General features: G+C 37.2%; 1 protein-coding gene across 1 annotated transcript in view; it reads left to right on the top strand.

Moving 5' to 3' along the window:
* Positions 1–12,220, top strand: part of UROC1 (urocanate hydratase 1) — a 47,350-nt gene that overhangs the window by 15,679 nt on the left and 19,451 nt on the right. Inside the window, exons 9-15 of the mRNA XM_074198458.1 lie at positions 1,045–1,133; positions 1,718–1,780; positions 2,873–3,052; positions 5,054–5,151; positions 6,754–6,826; positions 8,644–8,765; positions 10,490–10,560. Coding sequence (XP_074054559.1) covers positions 1,045–1,133; positions 1,718–1,780; positions 2,873–3,052; positions 5,054–5,151; positions 6,754–6,826; positions 8,644–8,765; positions 10,490–10,560 — 696 coding nt within the window. The remainder of the gene's footprint in view (positions 1–1,044; positions 1,134–1,717; positions 1,781–2,872; positions 3,053–5,053; positions 5,152–6,753; positions 6,827–8,643; positions 8,766–10,489; positions 10,561–12,220) is intronic.

Genomic DNA, 12,220 nt, shown 5'->3' with positions numbered 1-12,220 from the left:
AGGTCTGTATTTATTGACTTAAATTCTATATGCCTGTTCTGAATTTAGGTATTTAAATAATTGGAACATTTTATACTTCTTTACAGGCAAAAATAAAAACACCAACCTGCCAAACCTTGTTTTTTTTTTAATATAAGAATTGATCTCTACTGATTTCCTCCCCAAATACCTTGTTCTAGCTAGGTTTGTGACCTGAATGGAAAAAAAGGTCTCCCATTTCTGATTTAGTTATATTTGATTATTATATTATATTTTTAAATACAATATCAAGGATATTATTGAGTCTACTCTATATAGAACAAAGAAAAATAGAAATTTAAGGCAATTAACCAAATGACTTAGGCCTCCTAATTCTGAGACAAAACAAAAATTTTTAATATTTTCATTTAGCAATGAAATTTAGTTTGTTTATCTCTTTCTGCCAGACTCAGATTTTTGTATCTTATTATTTGTGATCAAATAGTTTGTGAAAGCATCTAATTCAGACTTCCACTTTAGATACCAAAATATAGTGGGAAGGGCCCACTTTGAATCCAGTGCCATCTTTCCATCTCTGATCCTGACAGGTTGTGTCACTTTGGGCAAAGGATTTCTTTATGAGCCTCACTTTTGGGTTTAGGAAGGTGGTAGGGACACATCAGAAACATTTTCTCCTGGAGGGGTATGCTGAGGCTTCTGGATTGCTTAGATTTGGAGTTTTAGTCAGGCTAAACTAATGCAGTAAAGTCAAGTAACCAAAATGCTCTTGTGACTGGAGGGTCAAAAGGCTGCCTAAGGAGGACCCAACCACCCCGGGTCAGAAAAATTGAGCATGTTAAATTCCATACCAATTAGAATTGGGATTGGGCATGGAGATGGCCACTGAATTTGTCTCAAAATCAATCAGTGAGCAAGTAAATAAACTGACAAACAGATGAAAGAATGAATGATGTTTGGACCAAATGATTTTTAAGGCCTTACTAAACCAACATTCCATGGCCATAGGTCAAAAAAGGAAGCCTTATATTCAAATTTGGAATATAAACGATTGTCTGTCTATTGTAGGTTGATAAAACCGCACTGTTGAAGCGTCACCAGCAAGGTTGGTTGATGGAAGTCACAGATAGCCTGGATCATTGCATTAAGCGGCTCAGGTAGGATTTATTGTCCTTCATGTTAAAGATAGAGGCAATATGACAGAATGAAAAGATCACTAGGCTGGGAGCCAAGACACTTGGGTTATAGTTCTAGTTTGGTTCTCCATATATTACCTTGGAGGAAATATGTTATTTCTTTGGACCTTGACTTCCTCATCTAAAAAATGGATATCGTAATAATTATCCTACTGATCTACTTGGGTTATCATGAAGATCAAATTAGATGATTCAGGCAAAGCAGATTCTAACGTCTTCATAAGCATCAGATGCTAAAATTCTTGATCTTATCATCAACATCATCATCATTAGCACTTTCATGGCAAGCGCTACTCAATTTGTCATGACCATGTTGACCCAATTTATCCCAATCGCTTATGAAGAAGACAGTCATTATGCTGTGACCCCTTTTTAATGGCCCCTCAAAATCCTGACCTCATTTTCCTGAAACTTAGATGTCACCTGATTATTTTCCCCTGAGATTTAAAAGTACTGGCATGGGTGGGCCAGTAGTGGTAAATGTAAGCAAAGGTAATTGAGATGTTTGAAATATTATATCTAGTTCCATTATGGTTCTATTTTAGGGAAGCAAGAAAGAAGAAAATAACCCTTAGCTTGGGTTACCATGGCAACGTGGTTGATCTTTGGTAAGTTCAGGCTCACTGTTGTAGAACCCACTGGGTTGGTCCAAGTGGTGCATTCTGGAGCAAAGGTGAAATTCTGTGATAGGGAGGAAAAGGGACAGGATCCACTCCTACCAATATATATCATAATTAAGTCCTTTTTCTTTTTTCAATCTCAATGTCTTCTTTGATAATACAGGGACAATGGCTGCAGTCTCTTTTATCTTCTTGACTAAAGAGGGAAATGAAAATTTCAGGCAAATTATTAGCCAAATAATTTCGGTTCCAAATCCTGGTTGTGAATCCAATTTTTTTTAAAACTGCATTTTCTTTCATATATATAAAATTTAAACTTTTTTCCCAATCATGCATAAAAATAATTCTAAGCATTTGTTCTTAAATTTTTGAGTTCTAAAGTTTCTCCTTTTCTCCTTTTCTTCCTTCTTCATTGGAAAGGCAAGCAATTTGATATAAACATGTAGAACATAATTCTGTTGGTTAAGCTAAACCAAAAAGAAAAAACCCAAGAAAAATAAAATTTTAAAAATTATACTTCCATCTTTATTCAAATTCCATCAATTCTTTCTCTGGGGCTGGACAGCATTTTTCATTAAGATTCTTTCAGGGGCAGTGGATAGAGCACTGGCCCTGGAGTCAGGAGTACCTGGGTTCAAATCCGGCCTCAGACACTTAATAATTACCTAGCTGTGTGGGGCAAGCCACTTAACCCCATTTGCCTTGCAAAAAAAAAAAAGATTCTTTCAGAAATGTCTTTTTTTTTTTAAGATTTTTGCTTGTGTGGCTTGCCCAAGGCCACACAGCTAGGTAATTATTAAGTGTCTGAGGTGGGATTTGAACCCAGGTACTCCTGACTCCACGGCCAGTGCTCTATCCACTGCACCACCTAGCCACCCCAGAAATGTCTTAGACCTTTATATAGCTGAGAATAGCTAAGTTATTCATAGTCGAACACCATATGATATTGTAGTTACTGTGTACAGTGTTCTCTTGGTTCTGCTCAGTTCACTTTGCATCAGTACATTCTAAAAGTCATCGTGTTTTCTCTTGTCACTATGCACAGCCCTTAATTTTATCCCTTATCTTTTCTTGGGGCAGGGAGAGACTTGTCTATGAGTTGGACACAACTGGGGAACTGTTGGTAGACCTGGGATCTGACCAGACCTCCTGCCACAACCCCTTCAATGGTGGCTATTACCCAGTACAACTCAGCTTTCAAGAAGCCAATCATCTCATGGCCACAGATCCAGCCAAGTTTCGGGATCTGGTTCAAGAAAGGTAAATAGGACTCTTCCTACAGTACCTTTGGATATTTGGTAAATTTCCCCAAATCTTTTGGTGTGTAACAGGTTCAAGTGCAACCTTAAAGATATTCAATGTCAATATGAAGCTATGTGATTTAAAGAGGTCTGGGAAGGCGATGCCTTATCTTTCTCATACTACTTGAAATTTTTCCTTTCTCATTAGTAAGACACTATTAGAGGGTTTTTTAAAGTAAATAGTTGGAAAAAGTAACATATTAAATCTCCCCTTCTTAAAAAAAATTTGGTTGAATGAGACTAAGAGGAGTGGTAGCCTACTGCAGGTCATATCACTCAGCCTCCAGAGTTCTCACTTTGGCCAAATTCTTCAGCATGCCTCAGAATTAGGGGGAAAGGGGTGAGTATATGTGTGAGATAGAGACAAAGACACAGAGAGACAGGACATAGAACGACAGAGAGAAACACAGAAAGAAACAGAGAGGGAGGGAGGGAAGGAGGGAGAGGTGGCAGCTGGGGAAAAGGAGGGCTGGGAGGAATCTAAGACATTTGCTTTATTAGTAATAACATCACTAATGCAACCTTGCCTCCCAATCTGATCCTCAGTCACTGGGTCTCAGTGCAATCAGAAAGGCAGGGCAATAGATCATTAGGACAGAAGAGAGGACAATTGATCAGAAGGTGTTGCCGATGACCTTGACTGGACTTTTGACGTAGTCAATAGTCATAAAAGTGGAGTTTGAGTCAGTGTTTTTAAACTGCCCCTTGTATGGTCAGTAGTACCATCCATGATCAGCAACTGGCAATGGCATGGCCCTGGGGAGACTGGTGGCCTGAATTGTTTTCCCTTTGGGTCTGTGCTTGTGTTCCCATGTATTGCAATGAATCCGAGAATTAGTTCTCCGTACTCCAAACTGCAGAAGGTCTTAAGGCAGAGCAAACACCAAAGAACATGAGTAGCAATGATGCTCTACCACAGGTCAGGAACAGCTGTATCTTTGACAACACCACCCGAGCCCATCCTGTTATTTCTGGGTGAATTGTACTAGAAATCATGGGATCCTTTTAGGGTTAGACTGCAGAACTTTGATCCTGGAAGCTCTATTACAGTAGCAAGTATCATCACATTGAACAAGACACATACTTATTCCCCTAGTTCCCTAGATATCCCAAAGTCACGGAAATCTGTCCTTGGGAAACTAAAGTCACAGATAAGACAGTTTCACCTTCCCAACCCTTAAAGGATCACCTGGAATAGCTTCCTACTCTGAAATAATCCCAACTACCTAAAGACTTTAAGGTTGCCCAGATCCATTTTATACCTAAAACCTGTAATTGTTCTTCTTCCTTCTTAAAGATCCCTTCTGTTGCTGCCTAATGCTACAAAGATAATGCAAAATGCTGAGGGCTACCCCTAGCAATGGTGCTCATAGAACTCACTGTTGACTTTATTTTCTTAGCCAAGGATAGTATCAGTTGTTCTACTGATAACTCTTGCTAATAGAAAGATTAGATTAGACTGACCTCTGAGTTCATCTCCTCTCAAGTCCTAAGGTTTATCATCTATAAAATTTGGGGATTAGAAAGACTCTAAGTTTCCCCCTCCATCATCTTTGCCAAGAAACCTCAAAAGGGGTTACAGAGACTGAAAATGAAAAATGATTAAAGAATAATGATTTCCTCTCAAGAACCTATAATTCTGTAACTTTTTACATTCTTCAATCAATTACAAAAAAAAGAGAACAAGATAATACAAATATATTATAACATTGGACTTAAATTCTCTCCTTTCAGCAACACACATTTTCCTTATATGATAATTATTTGTGTGCATTTCTCCCTGACCTCTTTTTTTCTGTCCATTAGATTGCAAGGATTATTTTACTCCAACTTTTAGCACATTATCTTGCACATAGTAAAGACAAAATAATTTTTGTTGTTCAAAATCCCTCCCAGTTTTGAGATTCTATAATTCTAAGGTCCTTTGAGGCTATAAATCACCTTTCCTTATGTGTTTTAGTCTGAAGAGGCATGTAGCAGCAATAAACAGACTTTCAGAGAAAAACTTCTTCTTTTGGGACTATGGTAATGCTTTCCTATTGGAAGCCCAGAGAGCTGGTGAGTATGCCTCAAATCTTTACCCAGTGGACCCACAATAGAGCTAGTATTTTTTAGTAAGCAATGGAATATAAATGGGTTCAAGGTCAGTCTGGTAAGTTTAAATGTGATAGATTGCCTATGAGTTATTCAGGGAAATTTGATGGTTGGGGATTTTCCTAATCTCTGAGGTTGACATCAGGAAGTTCAACTATGACATTTTTCAAACCATCTCTTAGAATTTCCTGAAGAGTCAAGACAAACTAAGAAAATGACCTTATCTGGCAATTCAAACTTTTTTAAAAATATGAATGTTTTTTAATTTCAATTTTATTTCATTCTCAGTTTCAAATTCTCTTTTTCCACCCTCTCCCATGCTCACCCATTGAAGTGTAAAGAAAATAGAACCCTTTACAATTATGTATAGACATGCGAATCAAACTTCCACAAAAGTCATGTTACCAAAAATTTAAAAAGCAAGAAGAAGAGAGAAAATATGTTTCAATCTGTACTATGAGTTTATCAGTTTTCTCTTTGGAGAAGAACAGCATGTTTCATTGTGAATCCTTTGGAATTGTAATTAGTCATTGTGTTAATCAGAATAGCTAAGTCTTTGAAAGGTGATTGATTATCTTTACAAACTTGCTATTATTATATAAATCTTGAAGATTCTTAAGTTTAGGAGAAAAACAAAACCATTCAATTTTGAAAAATTATTCAATTTCCAGAATATTCAGATGTTAATCTCCCTCATGGTTAGCAAGCTTTTGCCCACATTTCTTCAATTCTGTGTTATCTCAAGAAGTGGATTTTTTTTCTTTTCTTCTTTCATAGATTTTATTTTTTTGGAACCAAATTCTCTCCCTTCTTCCACCCCTCACCCAATCATGAAGAAGGCAAGAAATAAGATAACTATTATATAAAATATATTGATATAATTATACATGTTATAAAATATGCAAAACATATTTATGCATTACTCATGTGTAGCTTTTTCTTGATTTAGGAAAAGAAAAATTTCAAACTCAAGGAGGGAGGAAAAGGGAGAAATTAATTGTAAATAGAAGAATATATTTTTATGGTCCAATTTCTATCTCCTCTCTTTCTGTCTCACTTTTCTATTTGTATCATCTCCAGTGATTAATAATACTGCGCTATACATAGCAAGTGCTTAATAAATGGTTTTTCATTCACTCAATTTCTCAAAACAACAGCAAGAAAGACTTCTTTGAAGCTAGATTTCTATACAAGGGTAATGGAAATATGGTGTGATGGCCAGACCCTGAACCAGAAGTCAGGGACTCAGATATATGAGCAAGAAAGGACAGTTGTAAGCTGAAGAATAGTTCTATTATCCCCACTTTACCTTCACTTTTTGTATTATCTTTATACATTGTCTTCTTCCTTTAGAATGGAAGCTCTTTGAAGGTAGGCTTTTGTCTTTCTGTTAACTATAGTTAGTGCTTAATTGTCTTAGAAAGGGGGAAAGGAGTTAAGGCCATCTGTACTTCGCTGGTGAATAAAATGAGATGAACACATCAGAGGATGAATCTTTTTCATTGGGGGTACACTTCTTGCTCTTGGTTTGACCCTCTCTGCAATGTTTTTGTGATCCACCTGCAGGGGCTGATGTGATGAAAAAGGGAGGCAATAAAACAGAATTCCGCTATCCATCCTATGTCCAACACATAATGGGGTAAGAGAGAATGGGCAGAAGCAGCCTCTTCCATTTCCATGGAATACCTAGAAGGAACCTGCTCTTTAGGGCAGACCACCTTATTTGGGGAGCTAATGAATTTCCCTAAGCATCCACTATGTATTGCCAAGCACCTAGGTGGGGATGATTGCAGAATGTTTAAGAATCAGTGAAGAATCTGGCTAGAGTTTATGTTGGGGCTTAGAAGTTGATAAATCTAGAAAGGAATTTTAGGATGATCTTAAAAAGTTAGAAAAAGGGATTTGGACTCTATCCTTGGAAAAGTATGGGAAATAGAGAAAATTTCAAAAAAGATTAATCTGCCAGAAAAATCCAGAAAAGAAGACAAGATATACCTATCTTTGGACTTTCTCAAGAAATATTCATGGATCAAAGTCTTACTGGGGCTAAATTTGGGTGATAACAGTGAAAAATGGAAAAGGAATACATAGCAAAGATATAATGGAAGAATCATAGAATTTTGAATTGGGAGGAATCTAGTGTTAATCTATTCTGACCCCTTCATTTAATAGAAAGAAACAAGTTCAGGGAGATCAAATGAACTTTTCTCAACTCACAGTTTGTTAATGGCAGAACCAGAACTTGAGTTTGATCTTTGGAGAACTAGTCTACTATGACTTTAAAAAGAAAGGGGACTCCAGGAAGACAGAAAAGTGAGAAGCAAAAAAAAAATTATTTAGAACACACACACGTTTGTATGCACATACATACATAATATATAAATTATGTATATTATGTATACTTATTTATTATATAAAACATATTACGTATGTACATACACATATAATATATACATTATGTATGAACATATGTATATAAACATACATTATTTGTGTGTGTATGCACATAAAAAAATCAGTCCTTTACTATCTCTGATTCCTATCTTCTTTTTTTAAAGGTAAATTGTCTTCCCATTTCCCTTCCCAAGGTAGATGAACTAGACATATATTGACTGACATTGATGCAAATGACTGACATTGGTGGAAATGATAATGATATGAGAATACACATTATAAACTTTTGCATCTATATACTACTTTATGACTTTCCAAGTATATAAATAATCTCTCGATTCACCCTCAGTTCAGCCAAATATTGTTATTTTCATTTTTTGGAAGAAGAAACTTGAGGTGAGAGGATTTATGACATGCCATACCTCGGCATGGTGGTCATATCATGTCAGGCCTGGGAGTCAATTCTCCCTCTTCCCAATACCAGTTGCTCTTTCCTCTATTAGACACAGCTTCTAGTATTTAGAAAGCACATCCCTCAGATATATTTTTTATTTTTTATCTTACTGCCTCAGGTACTCTTAGGATTAGAACCTCTGCATCATAAGATTCAGAGCTGGGAGGAACTTTAGAGCTTACCTTATTTAAGCTTCACATTTTATGATTGAGGACACAAATCTAGAGATGGGAAGGAAATTGCTCATAGTCACACACAGAGTGGAGACTCAAAATCAGGAGTATTTAGTCCAAATACAGTCTTGACCCTCCTTTTTCAAAATGCTTCTGTGTGAATCTTCCCCCAGACTGCACAGTCCTCTACCATTCTGCATTGTGGTCTATGCTTTTTTTGTGGGTTTGGTTTTGTTTTTGCTATTTTTCTGGGTGCAAACATTTTTGAGAATTTTCACATAACCACTTAGAATCCTTTCTGCACAGATTAATTTGTTGGGGATGCTTTGGATTCTTTGTGCAAGACTAATGAAAGGAAAGCACTGCCAGAAGTCAGGACAAATAAGGCAGGAACGTGAAGTATGCCTCCCAAGTGAAGCATTTTGCATTTCCCAGGGACATATTTTCTCTGGGCTTTGGACCTTTCCGCTGGGTTTGTACATCCGGGGATCCCCAGGACCTAGTGACCACAGACCTACTGGCTACATCTGTTCTGGAGGAGGCTATCAAACGTGGAGGTAATGTCACTTACTGAGGGCAATCTAGATTTCTCTCTCATTTATAAAATGGAAAAATGGAGAATTTCAAAGCTAGAAGAGACATTAGAAAATAAGATGTTAGAAATGGAAGAGGCCCAAAGGGGAAAAACTACCTCAGAGTTCAGGAGAAGCCTCAAGAAAATAAAACGTTAGAAATGCAAGGGTAGCTTAGAGTGCAGAATGCTAGGGATCTTAATGATCAATCACCAAGCATTTATTAGATACCTATGGTATCTAATCAGATATCGTGGTAGGCATTGATGATATAGAGACAAAAATGAATCAGTTCTGGTTCTGAAGGAGCCTCTAATCCATCAAGAAAGATGAGATATCCATAGAAGCATCTATACAAGGATCATACCAGTCGCTCTACTGACCAGGATTCTATGTCTTAGTGCCCAAAATGGTAAATCTGGAAGGGACCCCAAAACATGGAATCTTAGAGCTGGGAGGACCTGAAAGCTCATCAAACTCAACTCTTCGTTGTGCACAGGGGGACAGTGAGGCTGAATGAATGATCTACATCACAGCCTCTAGGGCCATTTGCAAAGTGGACATATCTGTCCCTCACTTCTCTGCTCCCCATTGGGAATTGGACCAAATCAGCTCTCAGGTCTCTTTCAGCCTTTATATATAAGTTCATTCTGTTACTTCCAAGTCTACTGTTCTTAAAGTGTCTGGGAAGGGGGAATCATCACCCTAAGTGAAGTGGAGGTACAGGGAGGGGGAACAAGTACTGATGAAGCTTCAATATGATCTCTGTCCTTACAATAAGGACCTTGGAAGTAAGAAAGAGGCATAAATACCACAAACAGCTTTCTTAGGGTTTGGGGGAGGGATAGAAAAGAACGGGCAGGTTCTGGATCTGGGCCATTGCTAATTAGCAAATGAAATGTAGAAAAAGGAACCATGAAGATGTTGAGAAGCAAGAATAAGCATTTTGCATAGCACATGGAGCTAGGGAATTTAAAAAAAATAGCTAGAATTTACATTGTTGTTGTTCAGTCATTTTTCAGTTGCATTCAGCTCTTCATTTTGCTTTTTGGTTTTTTTGGCAAAGATACTAGAGTGGTTTGCTATTCCTTCTCCAGTTTGTTTTATAGATAAGGAAACTGAAGCAAACTGGGTAAAATGACTTGCCCAGGTAACACAGCTAGGATGTGTCTGAGGTCCTATTTGAACTTAGGAAGAACGTACTCTTCCTGACTCCAGGCTTGGTGCTCTAGCCACTGTACCTGCTAGTAACCCAGCATTTATATAGCACTTAAATTTTTTTTTTATTTATTTAAGGCAATGGGGACTAAGTGACTTGCCCAAGGTCACACAGCTAGGCATGATTAAGTATCTGAAGCTGGATCTTCACTCAGATCCCCTGACTCAGGGCTGGTGCTCTATCCATTGCACCACCTAGCAGCCCTGCTGCTAGGTTTTAAAAAGTGCTTTGCATATGGTATTTCATTTGACCTTCACAACAACCTTGGGAGATGCTATTGTTAATCCAATTTTACAGAGGGCAGAGTTAAAATGACTTGTCCAGGATCACACAGCTAGTAAATGTTGGAGACAAGATTTGAACTCAGATCATCCTTATTCCAAAGCCAAGAATTTAACCACTGAATCTCAGATGCCTCATTGGACCAAATGAGGACAATATGGACTCCACATTCTTTATGATGTTTCTTTTTTATCCTTTCTTGTTATAGTGAAAGACTCTGTGAAGCAGCAATATACAGATAATATCCGCTGGATCCGGGAAGCTGGAAAACACAAGCTAGTAAGTGGATGATAGAAAAAAAATAATGGTAATTTAAGGGCTGCAAACAAGGTCGGATGGATTCCTTACTGCCCTCACACAATCCCAGTTGGAAGGCATGTCAGAGTCAATCAGTACAAAAAGGTACCAAATTGAGAAGTGGCACAATGACATCTCTCCCAAGTGGTCATCCAGACCAAAGGCCTTTTATAAAGGTTGGAGACTTCCTAGCCTGAGGCCCAGCTACAGGGTGTTCCTGATTCAATATGATTCTAATCAACCATCCTCCCCCGTTTCACCACACTATCTTTGAAACAGGAGCTATAGCTCTTAGGGAGGCTTAGAAGGCAAACAGATTCATAAAGTATTTATTTAATTTTAAGCAAGAAACCAAAGATGTAAAGGGCACAGTGGGTGTTTTCCTCATTGCTGCAGATGGAAAACAGGAGATTTGGAAGAAAAGAGCAAATTTGGGAGGTGAGCAGTTGGTTAAGAAGTTGGTAGTGAGACTAGAATCTGGATTTCTAGACCATGCCTTAAATATAGAAATAATAATGAGCTCTTGGTCAGGGATAAAGGATATTTAATAAAGACATTAAAATATTTTTGCTTGGAGTATTTCAAATCTCATCAAGAAGACTTTAAACTGAAAAGAGAAGGGGAAAGAAAAAAAACTACTTCTATTTCTTTCTATTTAGATTCTATAGATAGTAGCAGTTACTATATCAGGAAAAATAATAGCAGTAGATGTGTTCAGGATTCCTGGGTAAAAATGAAATAAGGAAGCCAACAATAAAACTCATAGTTTTAAATACTTATAGATAAATACATAAAGTACAAGTAAAAAAAAGATGGAGTAGAAAAACTAATGAAAATGAACTATTTTGACCCCACCAATATCACTGAGACTTGTTGGCATGGATCTTGTATCTGGAAAATAGTCCAAGAAGAGCATTTTTGTTGGTGTTAGGTGTTCGGTCATTTTTCAGTCATAGTCTACTTGTGATGTTATTTGGAATTTTCTTACAAAGATTCTGGAGTGATTTGCCTTTTCTTCTCCAGGTCATTTTACAGATGAGGAAACTGAGGCAAACAAGGTTAAATGACTTGCCCACATTCAAATTAAAGGGGCAGGGGAATGGTTCTATATTATACATTAAGAAGACATATTCATGTGATAAAATCCAAGGATCAGGTTAAGGAAGCAAAGCATTTAATATCTGGGTGACTATTGAAAAGAAGAGAAACAGGAATGATATTACCAGGGACATGTTTTAATGGCCATCTGGATAGGAGGAAATATTTGAGCTATTAAGAAAACAAACCAAAAGTTGGCATGAAGAGATAATATAGTAGATATGAGAGACACCTGCTGGAAGTTTCTAGGCCAAAAGCAGAGCAACTAATAAATTATTGACTTGCCCTGATGATTTTATCCTTTAAAAGGTAAAGCAATAAGTGGAAATGCTAATGTGTAGTTAATTCTTATCAAGGAAGAATTAATTGTTGATGAAACAATGGGAACCTTGGGGAATAATTAATCATTCCATGAAAGGATTAATTATAAAAGAGTTAAGAAACAGCCAAGTATAATTGGGCACGTTCCTCAAATAGTAGCAGAGTATAACAAGAAAGGTTCAGAGAAGACACAAATAGAATCCCAAGGTCAAAAATTGTGCAG

Source organism: Macrotis lagotis, chromosome 8, assembly GCF_037893015.1.
Source record: "Macrotis lagotis isolate mMagLag1 chromosome 8, bilby.v1.9.chrom.fasta, whole genome shotgun sequence".
In the NCBI taxonomy this organism is placed as follows: domain Eukaryota; kingdom Metazoa; phylum Chordata; class Mammalia; order Peramelemorphia; family Peramelidae; genus Macrotis; species Macrotis lagotis.
Note: the sequence above shows the minus strand (reverse complement) of the source record. Positions and strands in the feature narration are given on the sequence as shown.